The sequence below is a fragment of the Rana temporaria genome, chromosome 3 (genome assembly GCF_905171775.1).
Source record: "Rana temporaria chromosome 3, aRanTem1.1, whole genome shotgun sequence".
NCBI classification, from domain to species: domain Eukaryota; kingdom Metazoa; phylum Chordata; class Amphibia; order Anura; family Ranidae; genus Rana; species Rana temporaria.
The window spans coordinates 278978742-278997496 of NC_053491.1; the positions used below are offsets into that span (position 1 = coordinate 278978742).

An 18755-nucleotide genomic window follows, 5' to 3' on the forward strand; every position below is an offset into this window, starting at 1 on the left:
AAAGAATCGGGATTCTCATTTCGACCAGAATCGTGCAGCCCTATAATACACACGACTCAAGGCGATCCGAATTCAGAAAAGGTTCCTGTACCACTTCAATCCGACTTGTAGGCGATTTGTACCCATAGATTTCAATGGAAGTCGCCTCAGAAGTCGGATCACTGTCTTAACTGAAGCGACTTTCCAGGAAGATAACATACATTTCTCAGGCAAACCTCTCCTGCCCCCCTCCCTCTCCCTCCCCCTCCCTCCCCTAGAGCTGATTGTTGTTTTATTGGCCACTGGAAAGTCTCCTGTCCTGGAGACGACTTCAAGTTGTGTTGTAAATCACCCCATATCGCCCTGTGGTTCATGTTCAAGTCGTGTCGGAGTCGCCTCTGAAAGTCGCGCTGGAAGTCGTGTCGCCCTAGTGTGAACCGACTCTAAGTGTAGTGATGAACAATGTGAACATGAGATGAAGTGTGAGTGACAATGTATCAAGTAAAACAATGTAGCAATTTAGAAGAAAGAAAGGAGTGAAGATATGGCATGATATTGAATATTCAATAAGTATATAACACTTATTTACACTTTGAGATCCTGAGGATCACAACTTTTCTCGGTTTCATGAACAGACACGGAAGTATGAATATACATCCTCAATTCAAAAGAGAAGATCATTGAATGTTTTATGGGTTGCAGGCAATAATTGGATAGGATGCAGGACTTGAAGGCTGCCTAAACATTGTGCAAATTTAGGCCAGTTCATAAAATGGCTGAAATTCACTTAGTGGAGGCCCTGTCAGCCCACTCCTGCCTGACAAACACAAATATATGTTATTGAACACATAACAAAATGTGTAATTTCAATGGTATATTTAACCAACCAAAAGTGACCAAACAAAAAGTTTGTTGTTAGGCCGTTCATTACTGAAACAGGCATTGCCACAAGCTACGTGCGATGGTGCAATGCAATGTCATTTATTCATCCTTAATGGCACCTCAATGCATCTTGCCAAGAGAGGTGTGCTGCAATATGTGGTCAAAAAAGTTGTGGGCCCGATTTCTGGGCTGCTGGAAGAGAGTGCTGACCCATTCATTTTGAATGAGCTACCAAAAACCACACATGTTCAAAAATAGTATGCACTGTAAACGGACTGCACAGCAGAGGTTGGGTATGAACCTTGCTCTAGGATTACATTTTTAAAAGTCTTCGGTAGACTTTACATAATCTTGCTCACAATCTAACAATAATTATATTTTCCACAGTGCTGATTCTCTCAGAGTATTCTCTGAGCCTCAAAAAAAAAAAAAAAAAAAAATACAAACATAAGCAACAAGAGGTGTGTGCTTTAATTTTACATGTGTGATTTCAGGGCTGAATGAAGAAGATATTTTTGCCATAAAGGGATAAATTCTGCTTTCTGCTTTAAATTCTACCCTTTCATTTAAAACTGCTGTTGGTAGTAAACAAAATGTTTTTTTATAACAGCTGTAAAATCCTTTTCTTGGGTTACATCATGGGACACAGAGTGCCATAGTCATACACCACCTATAGGTGAATGGACACTGGTACACGCAAAAGACACAGGAAGTCCCCCTCCCTATATAACCCCTCCCATCCAGGGAGTACCTCCATTTTTGTAGCAAATTTTTATATATATATATATATATATATATATATATATATATATATATATATATATATATATATATATATATATATATATATATATATATATATATATATATATATATATATATATATATATATATATATATATATATATATATATATATATATATATATATATATATACACACACATACATATACATACATATATACACACACACACACACACACACACACACATATATACATACATACATACATACATACATACATACATACATACATACATACACACACACACACACAGTACAGACCAAAAGTTTGGACACACCTTTCAAAGAGTTTTCTTTATTTTCATGACTATGAAAATTGTAGATTCACACTGAAGGCATCAAAACTATGAATTAACACGTGTGGAATTATACATAACAAAAAAGTGTGAAACAACTGAAAATATATTTCATATTCTAGGTTCTTCAAAGTAGCCACCTTTTGCAGCAGACACATCTTTAGAACTGTTAAGAGGAGACTGTGTGAATCAGGCCTTCATGGTAGAATTTCTGCTAGGAAACCACTGCTAAAGAAAGGCAACAAACAGAAGAGACTTGTTTGGGCTAAAGAACACAAGCAATGGACATTAGACCAGTGGAAATCTGTGCATTGGTCTGATGAGTCCAAACTTGAGATCTTTGGTTCCAACCCCCGTGTCTTTGTGCGACGCAGAAAAGGTGAACGGATGGACTCTACATGCCTGGTTCCCACCATGGAGGAGGAGGTGTGATGGTGTGGGGGTGCTTTGTTGGTGACACTGTTGGGGATTTATTCAAAATTGAAGGCATACTGAACCAGCATGGCTACCACAGCATCTTGCAGCGGCATGCTATTCCATCCGGTTTGCGTTTAGTTGGACCATCATTTATTTTTCAACAGGACAATGACCCCAAACACACCTCCAGGCTGTGTAAGGGCTATTTGACCAAGAAGGAGAGTGATGGGGTGCTGCACCAGGTGACTACCTCTTGAAGCTCATTAAGAGAATGCCAAGAGTGTGCCAAGCAGTAATCAAAGCAAAAGGTGGCTACTTTGAAGAACCTAGAATATGAAATATATTTTCAGTTGTTTCACACTTTTTTGTTATGTATAATTCCACATGTGTTCATTCATAGTTTTGATGCCTTCAGTGTGAATCTACAATTTTCATAGTCATGAAAATAAAGAAAACTCTTTGAATGAGAAGGTGTGTCCAAACTTTTGGTCTGTACTGCGATTATATATATATATATATATATATATATATATATATATATATATATATATATATATATATATATATATATATATATATCCCCCAATAAGATGGGCGGGACCTCTGTGTCCCGTGATGTACTCCAAGAAAGATTGTACAGGTAAGCCGTTATAGAAATCCTATTTTATTTTTTGTGCATCACAGGGCACAGAGCACCATAGTCATAACTATGTGGGATGTCCCAAAGCAATGCCATCTGAGGAAATCCCTGGATGGGAGGGGTTATATAGGGAGGGGGACTTCCTGTCTTTTGAGTGTACCAGTGTCCATTCACCTATAGGTGGCGTATAACCCACATAGTTATGACTATGGTGCTCTGTGTCTTGTGATGTACAAAAATAAGAAAATACTGTTCCAGCAATGATTAATATGCAGGTTGAATCCACCCCTGCCGACCTCCATGTCGATGATATCAAATTTAAAATGACTGTGACCAACTAGATTAGAATATACTTTCTACAACCAGCAACCACCGGGAAGCACTCGACAACGGTTATAAGTGTTAACCAATGTCCCGGAACCAGTTTACCTGCTTGCAATATTGAAATGCCTATTGATCTGCCAGAAATGCATTCACTCCTTTAGTGGGCTGACAACAAAGCATTTTGTGAACTAACAAGCCTTAGCCCTGCCCAGATTTATTGCCAATTATTCTGTAGTCACAAAATAAGAATAGCTAATTAATCCCCTTCAGAGAACACAAGTGTTTGTGCAAAAAGACACAGGACAGCTCTGATACTATTTACAGGTATTTGTCTTTCCTATCAATCACATAACAAAAAGGCTTTCAGTAATATATTTAACAGATCAAAAGGGGGCAAATAAAGAAAAGTTCACAAAACGATAGCATCGGTCAAATCCTTATTTAGATCACTTACTTTATTTCAGGAAGATTTTTTATGTTTGCAAAAATATCAGATGATTCAGGGCAAAGTTTTTCCACCAGTTCCAGCGGACCAAAGAACGATTTATGTTGTCCAATAAAGCTCTTCTTAACTGTAAAAGAATAGCAAAACTGTCCTTATAATTTAAATACTATAGTCACAATGTATAAAAAAACAAAAACTTGTGTATCTTCAGTTCACACCATGAATTGCACATGAACATGCTGTGCGTTCCTGTGCAATTCACATGCGATCTGGGTGCAGTGCAATTTCAGCCTATTCATTAAAATGGGCTAAAATCGTACTGGACAACACGAAAAGTAGTGCAGTAATATTAAAAAAAAAAAAAAATACACACAGCAACCAGATTGCATGATACTACTCTACCATGTGATCAAGTGCAGAGAAACACACATCGTTTGTGACTTGCATTTGGGGTATCATTAAAGTAGAACTAAATTCATCCTCTATTAGCCCTGTTAACTATTATCATTGAAAGTGAAAGAAAATCACAAATTTGGGGTTTTCCCCCCAAAAATGTAATGGTGTAGAAATCTTCCAACGGGGACACGCGTTCTAGTGGCCTGGGGGTTCCAAAGGAATTCCTTTCCTTTGCAGGGATTTTCTCTCACTTCCCGTTTGGCTATGAGACAGGAAGTGAAGCAAAATCTGAGACACACATGGTAAACAAAAAAAAACAAAAAGTCAAATCAGACAGCGGTTATAACCCTCCCTTGCTCGATCCAAAATGAAAAAAATAATAATAAAAAAACAAAAAACACAAAAACACACACACACTTGCCCATGGTTTTACTTTAAGTTAACACGGACATCCACTACAGATCGGGTGCAGTGCAGGAAATGCGCACGGAACAAAGGTTTCCTGTACAATTGGCCCCAAGTACATACTGGTGCGTTCTGAAAACCTTAGCATTGCATTAACTGACACCATGAAGGGAATTTATCAAAACTGAAACGGACAGAATCTGCAGCAGCTGTCAATAATAGCTAACCAATCAGCTTCTAGCTTTCATTTTCAAAGCTTAACTGAACTAGAGGAAGAAGCTGGCTGATTGGTTGCCATGCACAGCTGCTTCAGATTCCATCAGCCCCAGTTTTGATAAATTTCCTACAAGTCTTTGACAGAGGAGTCCTATCTGTAATGTTATTTTCTACGGAGACACACAATGCAGCCTTGTCACACCACTTGAGTAACATTTATTGGATTTAATAGAAACTTGTGCTAATATATATATATATATATATATATATATATATATAGCCATTGCTGTAATGCTTCGGAACAGATTACTGTCTGGCTGTCTTTGGCTCCAATTGCTCCACTGTCACTAATCCAGGACAAGAATGTAGCTTAGAGGGTCATATTGAAGTCAAAACTCCCGTTCTACATACAGTTGCAATAAAAAGTATGTGAACCCTTTTGGAATGATATGGATTTCTGCACAAATAGTCTGCTTAAACTAATAACACACAAAGAATTAAATGTTACCATGTTTTTATTGAACACACCATGTAAGCATTTACAGCGCAGGTAGAAAAAGTATGTGAACCCTTGGATTTAATAATTGGTTGAACCTCCTTTGGCAGCATTAACGTCAACCAAAAATTTCCTGTAGTTGCAGATCAGACGTGCACAACGGTCAGGAGTAATTCTTGACCATTCCTCTTTACAGAACTGTTTCAGTTCAGCAATATTCTTGGGATGTCTGGTGTAAATCGCTTTCATGAGGTCATGCCACAGCATCTCAACCGGGTTGAGGTCAGGACCGACTGGGCCACTCCAGAAGGTGTATTTTCTTCTGTTTAAGCCATTCTGTTGATTTACTTCTATCCTTTGGGTCGTTGTCTTGTTGCAACACCCATCTTCTGTTGAGCTTCAGCTGGTGGACAGATGGCCTTAAGTTCTCCTGCAAAATGTCTTGATAATCTTGGGAATTAATTTTTCCTTCGATGATAGCCATCTGTCCAGGCCCTGACGCAGCAAAGCAGTCCCAAACCATGATGCTCCAACCACCATACTTCACAGTAGGGATGATGATTTGATGTTGGTGTGCTGTGCCTCTTTTTCTCCACACAGTGTTGTGTGTTTCTTCCAAACAACTCAACTTTGGTTTCATCTGTCCACAGAATATTTTGCCAGTACTGCTGTGGAACATTCAGGTGCTCTTGTGCAAACTGTAAACGTGCAGCAATGTTTTTTTTTGGACAGCAGTGGTTTCCTCTGTGGTATGCTCCCTTGAAATGCATTCTTGTTTAGTGTTTTACGTATCGTAGATTCTCTAACAGGGATGTTAGCATATGCCAGAGACTTTTGTAAGTCTTTAGCTGACACTCTAGGATTCTTCTTCACCTCATTGAGCAGTCTGCGCTGTGCTCCTGCAGTCATCTTTACAGGACGGCCACTCCTAGGGCGAGTAGCAGCAGTGCTGAACTTTCTCCATTTATAGACAATTTGTCTTACCGTGGACTGATGAGCAGCAAGGTTTTTGGAGATACTTTTATAACCCTTTTCAGCTTTATGCAAGTCAACAATTCTTAATAGTAGGTCTTCTGAGAGCTCTTTTGTGCGAGGCATCATTCACATCAGGCAATGCTTATTGTGAAAAGCAAACCCAGAACTGGTGTGTTTTTTATAGGGCAGAGTAGCTGTAACCAACACCTCCTATCTCATCTCATTGATTGGAGTGAGGTGTCAGCCAACAGGAGTCCAATTAGCTCTTGGAGATGTCATTAGTCTAGGGGTTCATATACTTTTTCCACCTGCACTGTAAATGTTTACATGGTGTGTTCAATAAAAACATGGTAGCATTACATTTTGTGTGTGTTATTCGTTTAAGCAGACTGTGATTGTCTATTGTTGCGACTTAGATGAAGATCAGTTCACATTTTATGACCAATTTGTGCAGAAATCCATATCATTCCAAAAGGGTTCACATACTTTTTATTGCAACTGTATCTGTTCCATGTTGATAATGCATATTTAGTGTTGGCATAAGTCTTCAGTTGCTGGGAATTAATAGCTCTTTTATTTATTTTTATATGCATAAAGATCTCTAGAGGGCCTATTCTGTAAAGCTGTGGGTAGTTTTACTTATACAGAGCCTTGCGAAAGTATTCGGCCCCCTTGAACTTTGCGACCTTTTGCCACATTTCAGGCTTCAAAACATAAAGCTATAAAACTGTAATTTGTTTTTGAAGAATCAACAAGTGGGACACAATCATGAAGTGGAACGAAATTTATTGGATATTTCAAACTTTAACAAATAAAAATTGAAAAATTGGGCGTGCAAAATTATTCAGCCCAATACTTTGTAGCGCCACCTTTTTCCGGCGATTACAGCTGTAAGTCGCTTGGGATATGTCTCTATCAGTTTTGCACACCGAGAGACTGAAATTTTTGCCCATTCCTCCTTGCAAAACAGCTCGAGCTCAGTGAGGTTGGATGGAGAGCGTTTGTGAACAGCAGTTTTCAGTTCTTTCCACAGATTCTCGATTGGATTCAGGTCTGGACTTTGACTTGGCCATTCTAACACCTGGATATGTTTATTTGTGAACCATTCCATTGTAGATTTTGCTTTATGTTTTGGATCATTGTCTTGTTGGAAGACAAATCTCTGTCCTAGTCTCAGGTCTTTTGCAGACTCCATCAGGTTTTCTTCCAGAATGGTCCTGTATTTGGCTCCATCCATCATCCCATTAATTTTAACCATCTTCCCTGTCCCTGCTGAAGAAAAGCAGGCCCAAACCATGATGCTGCCACCACCATGTTTGACAGTGGGGATGGTGTGTTCAGGGTGATAAGCTGTGTTGCTTTTACGCCAAACATGACGTTTTGCATTGTTGCTAAAAAGTTGGATTTTGGTTTCATCTGACCAGAGCACCTTCTTCCACATGTTTGGTATGTCTCCCAGGTGGCTTGTGGCAAACTTTAAATGACACTTTTTATGGATATCTTTAAGAAATGGCTTTCTTCTTGTCACTCTTCCATAAAGGCCAGATTTGTGCAGTATACGACTGATTGTTGTCCTATGGACAGAGTCTCCCACCTCAGCTGTAGATCTCTGCAGTTCATCCAGAGTGATCTTGGCTGCATCTCTGATCAGTCTTCTCCTTGTATGAGCTGAAAGTTTAGAGGGACGGCCAGGTCTTCATAGATTTGCAGTGGTCTGATACTCCTTCCATTTCAATATTATCACTTGCACAGTGCTCCTTGGGATGTTTAAAGCTTGGGAAATCTTTTTGTATCCAAATCCGGCTTTAAACTTCTCCACAACAGTATGTCGGACCTGCCTGGTGTGTTCCTTGTTCTTCATGATGCTCTCTGCGCTTTTAACCGACCTCTGAGACTATCACAGTGCAGGTGCATTTATACAGAGACTTGATTACACACAGGTGGATTCTATTTATCATCATAAGTCATTTAGGTCAACATTGGGTCATTCACTTTGTTAAAAAAGTTTGAAATATCCAATAAATTTCGTTCCACTTCATGATTGTGTCCCACTTGTTGTTGATTCTTCAAAAAAAAAAAATTGTTTTATATCTATGTTTGAAGCCTGAAATGTGGCAAAAGGTCACAAAGTTCAAGGGGGCCGAATACTTTTGCAAGGCACTGTACATATTTATTTTTGGTAGTTCTCTTTTGGCTGATTTTAGGTCCAGTGCATCCTGTAAACATGGCATATACTGTATTCATCATGCTACCGGCCACACACAGTGTCACACTTCAACCCATGTACTGTGTATTGTAAAAGTCAGCTTCAAATTGAGAGCTTTAAATCAGGGGTCTCAAACTCAAATTACCTGAGGGCCACAAGACAAGTTTCCATATCCCATGGGGGGCCGCATGCAAACTTTCAAACTTCAAAAACAGTACTGGTGTCAGCGAACGCATTATTAACCCTGACCACTACACTGCACACTGACCACTACACTACACACTGACCACTCACCATCAGGGTACAGCACATCAGGACACAGCACACATGAGTGCACAGTGCACATCAGGGTACAAAGCCCAGCACATCAGGGTACAAAGCCCAGCACATCAGGGTACAGGGCACATCAGAGCACATCACATAGGGGTACAGCACAACAGGCCACATCAGGGTGCACGGCACATCAGGGCAGGGCATATCAGGGCAGGGCACATGGCACAGTGCAGGACATGGCACATCAGGGCACAGCACATCAGGACAGGGCACATGGCACATCAGGGTACAGGGCACATGAAACAGCACATCAGGGTACAAAGCCCAGCACATCAGGGTACATGGGGCACAATCAGAGCACATCAGGGCATATCAGGGCACATACGAGCACACCAGGGCACATGGGGCACATGAGAGCATATCAGGGCACAATCAGGGAACATGGGGCACACCAGGGAACATGGGGCACATGAGAGCACATCAGGGCACAGCACATCAGGACAGGGCACATGGCACATCAGGGTACAGGGCACATGAAACAGCACATCAGGGTACAAAGCCCAGCACATCAGGGTACATGGAGTACCCTGATGTGCTGGGCTTTGTACCCTGATGTGCCGTTTCATGTGCCCTGTACCCTGATGTGCCATGTGCCCTGTACTGATGTGCTGTGCCATGTGCCCTGTCCTGATATGCTGTGCCCCATGTGCCCTGATGTGCTCTCATGTGCCCCATGTTCCCTGGTGTGCCCCATGTTCCCTGATGTGCTCTCATGTGCCCCATGGCACATCAGGGTACATGGGCCACATCAGGGCACAATCAGAGCACATGGGGCATATCAGGGCACATGGGGCACATACGAGCACACCAGGGCACATGAGGGCACAGCACATCAGGACAGGGCACAGGGTACCCTGATGTACAGAGCCAAGCACATCAGGGTACATGAGGCACATGAGGGTACATGAGGCACATGAGGGTACATGGGGCACAATCAGGGCACATGAGAGCACATCAGGGCACACCAGGGCACAATCAGGGCACATGAGAGCACATCAGGGCACATGAGAGCACATCAGGGCACATGAGAGCACATCAGGGCACATGAGAGCACATCAGGGCACATGAGAGCACATCAGGGCACATGAGGGCACATGAAAGCACATTAGGGCACAATCAGGGCACATGAGGGCACATGAAAACACATCAGGGCACATGAGAGCACATCAGGGCACATGAGAGCACATCAGGGCACATGAGAGCACATCAGGGCACATCAGGGCACATGAGGGCACATGAAAGCACATTAGGGCACAATCAGGGCACATGAGGGCACATGAAAACACATCAGGGCACATGAGAGCACATCAGGGCACATGAGAGCACATCAGGGCACATGAGAGCACATCAGGGCACATGAGAGCACATCAGGGCACAGGTCAGCATTTACTTGTTGTTTTCTTCAAAGGCAGAGTAGCGCAGGAAGCGTCTGTCATAAGTTCACTTGTCTCTCATGTCACGCTGCTACTCCCCGGCAGCCGCCCCCCCCTCTCTTCTTGTCCATCTCAGATGATGTCACAAGCAAATGGGGATGGACGAGAAGAGAGGAGGGGCCGCCGGGGAGTAGCAGTGCGACATGAGAGACAAGTGAACTTATGACAGACGCTTCCTGCGCTACTCTTCATGCACCTCGATCTACACTTCCGCGGCACCCGCCCTGCCTGCGGGCCATTTAAAACAGCTCTGCGGGCCGCAAATGGCCCGCGGGCCGGTACTTTGAGACCCCTGCTTTAAATCAACCAGTCAATTTGTCAGGGTACATTTTAGGGCTTATTTATATCTAGTGCTTGCTCAGCTTAGACTTACAAGTTTGCACACACACATGGATGATCTTTGGGCTCATTCACATCTGCGGCAGCCCCGTTTAAAAGCAATTTGTATTGGATTGCTATTCAGAGGTGGTTTGACAGGGGATGAGGAAGCGATATGTCATCGCCTCCTCATGATTAAGATGCAGTGTTGCGACACCACATTTTAATCATGAGCATTGCTTGTGGTTTCTGGGCATCATATGTACAGCCCTAAGTGTTTGCATGTCTGTTAGGCGAAACAGGTCTGGACATGCACTACGCACACAGCCACATTATTCATTCATAGCCATCTGTAAATAAACTACAAGTCCTGTCTGCCGCCAAGGCAAACGGACTTGTAGTTCTCAACTGAATGCGAGCACTCTGTGCCCTCGTAACCCATTCACATTTCCTCCAGCTTTCTAACTGAAAGCACATACAGTGGCATACCTACCAATCATCCCGTATTTTCCGGGACTGTCCCGGTACTTGATACAAGTCCTGGAATCCTGTCAAATGACGGCTTTGTCCCGGATAGGAGCCGCTCCAGTGGCCTTCCCACCCTGCGTCATATGCAGGTGTCTGGAGTCACGCACGCGACAAGCATTGCTGTGTAAATGGGACAGGCAGCCGACGGCAAGAGATGCCTGCTGCCTCACACACACAGTGCAGAGCTTGCGGCTGAGCCCGCCGCCTCCTCCTCCTCCTCCTCCTCCTCCTCCTCCTCTTCAGTTGTGCTGCTTTCCTTCATACAGGAGAGGGAGGCTGAGAGGAGTCATGGCCAAAGGGCAAGGATGGCAATTGTGCCCTGGCCGCTCTGATGCCCGAAACTGTACAGTTCCGGATGGGACCGACCAGCTCTCGTCTTTCCTCTCATCTCCATCCTGCTGACTTCTTTGCACTGTCCTACTGACCCCCTGATCCCTGTCTTCTGCCCTTGTGACCCCTCTTCTCTACCCCGCTGACCTCCGTTAAACTGTCCTGCAGACCCTTCTCCTCTGCCATGCTGACCCCTTCTCTCCACCCTGCTGACCTGTGTTCGGGTTTTGCTGAACCACACTCCTTAAGCCCCCACTGTTAAGAGTTTGGCCATATGCACAAATCACTTTCTCGCTCGAGTGTCCCTTATTCTAAAGTTCAAAAGTTGGGAGGTAAATACAGAGGTACAGGTAAAATGTTGGAGGGAGAATGTGCAGGAGCCTGACATCATGCGCACAGATCCACTGATATCAGGTGTAATGCTTTGCAGGCTTCTGTAGGGGAAAAAAAATCTATTTTTTTTTTCCCTAAAAGGTTAACTTATCCTTTAAAAGCAGGCTACCTTCACTTGTGGGCAACACACACCTGTCTCCAACCAGCCTCTTCCAATGGAATGCCTGTTCTGAGCAATAGGAGACACTTTCACATCTAAAACAGGTTTGCTCCCTGCCACTTTTCATGTGACAGACCACACTACTGTCACAGCATACTCCATTTTACATAATATAATACAGACTACTGAGCTGTGTAAACTATACTTTATACATACCTCAGACCCCCACAATGTATACTATGTTGCACATTACATAATGCTACACTGTGATGCACTTAATTTAAACCCCTGCATTATCTACTGTGCCTGGGTTCACACTTTTGTGAACAGACTGATGTGCCGATCGCATTCGATGTCTGTGCAATGCAAATTCAGCCATACAGTTGTATGGCTGAACTCGTATTTGGTTTGCATAAAAAAGGTGCATGGACATTCCCCCCCCCCCCCCCGCACTGGAACCGGAACGCATGGGTGTTCACACCCATGCAATCTGATTTCTGTCCAAATCCACAAGTCGCACTGCGATCTGTGGGTGTCATCAACATTGTATTGACACCCGTATCGGTTAGCAGAGGGCAGTGTGAACTGCCTGCGGAGAGATGTGATGCGGGAACCAGCGCTGGAATCGCACATCTCCACTGTGCTGTAAGTTATATATTCCAGAAGACTTTAAACGGTATGTTGTGCTGTATATTAAAAGCTCAGACCTCTCCATTGTGTTCACTTTACTGTAAGATGCATACATCACTCTGCTGTTCATTCTACACCGAGTATGTCTTTATCTACTCCTGTCTGTACAATGTGTTTTCTATTGTACTGTACATTATATATTTCACATGGCTCAACTCTGTGCACTGTGCTAAAACATGCTTCAATCATCTTAGTATTACAAAATAAAAATCAGTGTAGAGCAGCAAAAATTATAAACATGTGATCACATACAAAAAAGAGTGTATAATGTGATAAAAGTAATACACAAAAATCAGTATAAAGTCCTCCGTGAATCCATGGTATTGTTCCTCAAGACACCCCGTGCCTGATCGTTAAGCACTGTGATTATCCACCACCATGCAAAATGCCTGCTCACCTCTGTGTGAGTAAAAAAACAGCTGGTCTCATCACAGCCCATGTTAATGGCTCCACTCCTTCCCTCCTCCTCAATGAATTATAGATTCCTGTTCTTAGATCATGTATAGATCAAAGCAGAAAGGACAGACATAGTGTATTCTGTATACAATGTTTATTGAAACCCCGCTTAAAATGTTACACTTACAAGAGATGAAATGTAAATACACGTTTTAGTGTATCATCCTTGTTTGGTGCAACTACAGTAAAATGTCACACAGCTCCACTCCTCCCCTAGACACGTGTCGCCACGTGATAGGGCTTCTTCGGTAGGACTACTGTATTGAAGGACAATACCATTGATTCACAGAGGACTGTATACTGATTTGTGTGTATTACTTTTATCACATTATACATTTGTGTGTGATCACATGGTTATAATTTTTGCTGCGCTACACTGAATTTTATTTTGTATTCAATATTTGAAGTGTTGTGAAATCACTTACACAGTGGTTAGCTGGTCAGCATTGCATTTTAGATATAATTTTTTAGTTTTTAAATGTATTAATTTATTGGTTAGTTCACAATTTTTGTGCCGATTATGACAACTTTATTTTATTTAATCAGTTTAGTATTGTTATATTATTAGACACAATTATTCATACCTGTGAAATAGGTTTTAAATAGAAATTTGCAGTAAAACAGTGTAAACAAACAATTTACTGTTTCGCATTACAGATATTTACCTTTTAATCCATGCTTCAAGCAATGTTCCATTATGCAAAAAAATTGTTGTAATGGTGGGTATTCAGAATCCACACTCCGACCTAGATTAAGAGCAGACTGGATCAGCACTTTTATGCTGATCTTCATCATGTTCATTAAGTTGGTACGTTCATCCATCTTCTCGGCCTATGAGAGACGCATATATTTAAAATAAGATCTGTTAAACAGAAAGAAGCACCATATGCATGACTGCTGTTGAGAAAGAAAATAGGTAAGACTAAAGTGCCCTATGTTTCAGGGTCCTGCAACATTATTTTAGACATCTGAAAGTTTGTGCAAGTGCCTCTAGGTACCTGCATATTATGCATGGGCCTATTTACTTTATCTTTTATTCACATGTAAATGTTCCTTTTACAATGTGCCCCACTGATCAGATCGATATCAGGAATAAATATACAAATAATAATCACTTTACTACTCTAACTGTTTCTTGAAAACCTTTTTACTGTATGTATCAAATAATACTTTTAGTGTAGGATTATTTGTGCTGCTTTTCACACTTACTGTTGCCAGCTGTAAACGTAAAGTGCATGCAAAACCATTATTTTTTTAAAGATACAAAAAAGGAAGGGTTAAACCCCCTGCCAGGAGATTATTATTTTTTTTGCTGTGTGTGGTACACAATTTGGGAACATGTCTATACTTCCTGTCCCAAACAAAAATAGTGAAAAAGTGCGAAGAAATCATCTCTTGGGCAGGTGTCCCTTTTAGAAGATTGCCCCTTACCTCTTGCTTGGGGCTTTATACATTTTAGACTTCTCACTTTCTCCATCAGTGATAATGACCACTTGTACAAATAAAGTGGTAAATCTTTCCAGAGGAAGGTCTAACCCTTTCCCACTATATACACTACAAAGTGTATGCAAGCCATAATAATGAATGTCTCATGTTGATCATGCCAGAAATCCAGTGCACGCTGCAGTGTTCTCTCAAACAGTCTAAAGCAAGGGTGTCAAACTCAATTTCATCGTGGGCCGCATGAGCATTATGATTGCCCTCAAAAGGCCGATTATATCTGTAAGATTAGATGTCCAGCGCATCCCCTCCCCTTACATTAGATGTTAAGAGCCAACCCACCATCAGAAGTTGAGTCCCCCACTCTTCCTTACATCACAGTGCACCCCCTTTTCTTATGCTGCTGCTGGGAAGAAGCTGGATGCATTGCTTAAAAGCAGATAGTAAGGGTCTTGAGAAGGACTAGAGGAGGGCTGGAGCTCTCCCTGCAGCTGCAGGAGAGGTGCGAGGGCCACATGAAATGGCCTGGAGGGCCGGACTCGGCCCGCGGGCCTTGTGTTTGACATCTGTGGTCTAAAGCCTCATACACACGGACGGACTTCAAACAAACTTTTCCGTGGATTTTTGTTTGAAGGGTGTTTGCCGTGAACTTGGTATGCATACACACGGCAGGACTTTTTCAACAAACTTTCCCAAAATCACATGTTTTTTCTGCTTTTTACCGCCACCAATTGGTCAACCTTCTGCTATTGTTGGTTTATTAATAATGAAAATGCCATAATTCTATCCCCCATTTTATAGACGCTATAACTTTTGCGCAAACCAATCAATATACGTTTATTTTTTTTAACAAAAATATGTAGAAGAATACATATCGGCCTAAACTGAGGAAAAACAATGTTTTTTTATATATTTTTGGGGGATATTTATTATAGCAAAAAAGTAAAAATAGTTTATTTTCAAAATTGTTGCTCTATTATTGTTTATAGCACAAAAAAATGTAAACCGCAGAGGTGATCAAATGTCACCAAGTCCAAGTCCCCTGCACTGACAAGGTGTCTGGGACTCTTTCTAGCCCGACAGACTGACATCAGGAGGGTCTTCCAAGAGCTCAGAAGAAAAAGTTTGTCCAATTCCAGAGCAGGATTTTTGAGTCACAAGGCCAGAAACAACCTGGCGTTTGGTGCCTGGTGAATTAATCTGTCCAAGGGCTGAAATTACTTTTCTCATGATCACAGGATTTTGAAATGTAGGAGTTTGTAATAGAACTGGCTAAACCAGACTGCCTCGAAGGAAGCTACCTTCATCCCTAGAACTCTCATGCAGAAGCAACTGGATGAAAAAAATTAAATATATAGTAATATATTAATGGGGGCGCTCAAAAAATTAATAATTATATTAGTAATCAATAAAAAATGTCAACACCAGCCTGCCCACACCATCTGAATTGCTAAAAAAATAGTGTGTGAACCTATAAGAAAAAATTAGAACAGATAAATTAGTTTTAAATGATAAAGTGCACGGGTATTGTTGTGAAACAAATATGAACACCACTGTGTAAACCCGATTAATATATTGACTCTAAACCCAACTGAATGGGACCAGAACCATAAAGTGATACTGCTTGCAATGCAATTGCCAAAACAGAACTGAACCAGTCCTAATAAAGTCCTTTCCAAAAGAAATTTGTGCAAGAACACAATAGTGACAATCTTGATAGTGGTTTTCTTGAAAAACATCCATTGAAGGAACCAATCCAAAACTTAAAGTGACTTGCTACATTCACCTTCGCCACAGTTGCAAACAATAAACGACACCCAAAAGTGCTCAAGGTAAGGATGGCAGCTTACCAGAGCACATTGACCCTTTTAATTAAACAAAGAGGTCTAATGTGCTTGTTGTTAAAATGGATGATGGCAGATAGAGGGGTTTGATGCAGACGAGATCAGAGCTTCTCACACACTGGCAGGCTCAAATCAGGATATGCAAATAACAAGATAGACCGAACATAGTGTAATCCCATTTAATAAAAAAGTTTAAAATACAAATAACATGCCAAGTGGCCGCTTACATTTGTAGGTGCCTCGAACCCGGCACAAAGTCCTGTTATGGAGATGCCTGGCGTGCGTTCCACCTGTGACAGCGGTGAACCAGGGGGACCGGAAGTGACGTAATCACGTGACCTAGTTGCGCCTCGACAGCTGTTTCGTTACGAATTAGTCAGTTTCCATACTATTTGGATGGGAGGACCCGGGTCAGAGGCTGGATCCAGTTCCCTACTCCGCCCATAAGATAGTTAATTGACAAGCCTTTATAATGGAAGTATTATCGTGACCCAAGCACGCTTCCTGATGACGTGAATAACGAAACAGCCGTCGAGGCGCAACTAGGTCACGTGATTACGTCACTTTCGGTCCCCCTGGTTCACCGCCGTCACAGGTGGAACGCACGTCAGGCATCTCCATAACAGGACTTTGTGTATTAACTGCTATCCAGCCTCAGTGCCGGGTTCGAGGCACCTACAAATGTAAGCGGCCACTTGGCATGTTATTTGTATTTTAAACTTTTTTATTAAATGGGATTACACTAGGTTTGGTCTATCTTGTTATTTGCATATCCTGATTTGAGCCTGCCAGTGTGTGAGAAGCTCTGATCTCGTCTGCATCAAATCCCTTTATCTGCCATCATCCATTATAACAACAAGCACATTGACCCTTTTAATTAAAAAAGAGGTCTAATGTGCTCTGGTAAGCTGCCATCCTTACCCTGAGCACTTTTGGGTGTAGTTTATTGTTTGCAACTGTGGTGAAGGTGAATGTAGCAAATCACTTTAAGTTTTGGATTGGTTCCTTCAATGGATGTTTTTCAAGAAAACCACTATCAAGATTGTCACTATTGTGTTCTTGCACAAATTTATTTTCAAGGACTTTATTAGGACTGGTTCAGTTCTGTTTTGTTTTGGCAATTGCATTGCAAGCAGTATCACTTTATGGTTCTGGTCCCATTCAGTTGGTTTTAGAGTCAATATATTAATCGGGTTTACATAGTGGTGTTCATATTTGTTTCACAACATTACCCGTGGCTTACAATTTACTAGTGCACTTTATCATTTAAAAAACTAATTTATCTGTTCTATTTTTTTCTTATAGGTTCACACACTATTTTTTTAGCAATTCTGATGGTGTGGGCAGGCAGGTGTTTATATTAGTAATCAATATTTTTTTTAATTATTTTTTTGAGCACCCCCATTAATATATTACTATATATTATTTCTTTTCACTACGTCTTTCCATTTTGGTCAGTTGGGGATAGCGGCTTATATTTAAAAATTTTCATTTAACAGGTGCGAGATTTATACACATTTTTCACAGAAGTAATTGGATGACTTCTGGGCTGAAGACTCAAAGTCTGTGAGTGGAAAGTTAGGTGTTTTCTGCTGGGGAAGGAAAACTCTGGTTTGAATTGTGCCTAGGATAAGACCCAAATACTGAGACTAAGACCCAAGCACTGACTTCTGAGGATCCAGGATCCAACTAAATTTTTGAAAGGTCTGACTGGTTTGGACACATTGTTGGCAAACACTTGTGCCAACTGCTTCCTCAACAGGAGCTTGTCCAGATGTCCCACAGGAAAGATGCTCTGAGAGCTTACGTTAAGTGTATAGGGTCCAGCACTTTGTCAGGATCACAAGCTAGATATGTTGGTGTCCCACAATAAGGCAAATGTACCACTGATAAACTGAAAAATAGGAACATGCAAGTACACATGCTTAATATTCACATAGGTCAGAAAGTCTGCCTGATGAAGAGTGGATATGACAGACCTGTTGGATTCAATGCAGCATTTCCAGGACCAAATGAAGACATTTAGGGCTTCGATATCCAAAATGGGGCAGATTATTTGGTTTAGGAAATGTGAACGGCTTGGTGTGGAACCCCTGAATCAACCGTTCAACTGCAGGTGCTAGGTGATGACCCCTTTGCTCTAGAAAACTAGCAAGGGCTGCACAGAGATATGATAGTTTGTGAGGGGACATGGGGAGGTTGGAAGATGTGAACTGAGGAGGTGGTTGAGAACAGAATTCTAGCTTGTGGCCCCTGGAAACTACCTCCCTCACCAAGAATCCAAGATGCTGGCTGTTCAAATGTCCACAAAGATGAACAGATGTCTCCCAAAACTAGGATGCCCTTCATGCTGAGGAAGATTTATCCAAGGGCTTGGGGGTCTTGGAAGTCTAGGGTTTGCAGACAG

The 18755-nt window shown here is 41.8% G+C and overlaps 1 protein-coding gene across 2 annotated transcripts in view; it reads right to left on the bottom strand.

Annotated features, from left to right (window-relative positions):
- Positions 1–18755, bottom strand: part of RUFY1 (RUN and FYVE domain containing 1) — a 229922-nt gene that overhangs the window by 179098 nt on the left and 32069 nt on the right. For both annotated transcript variants that reach the window (XM_040344683.1, XM_040344684.1), the window contains exons 3-4: positions 13730–13893; positions 3799–3916 (exon numbers count right to left, since the gene is read on the bottom strand). In XM_040344683.1, coding sequence (XP_040200617.1) covers positions 3799–3916; positions 13730–13886 — 275 coding nt within the window. In that variant the 5' untranslated portion in view covers positions 13887–13893. The remainder of the gene's footprint in view (positions 1–3798; positions 3917–13729; positions 13894–18755) is intronic.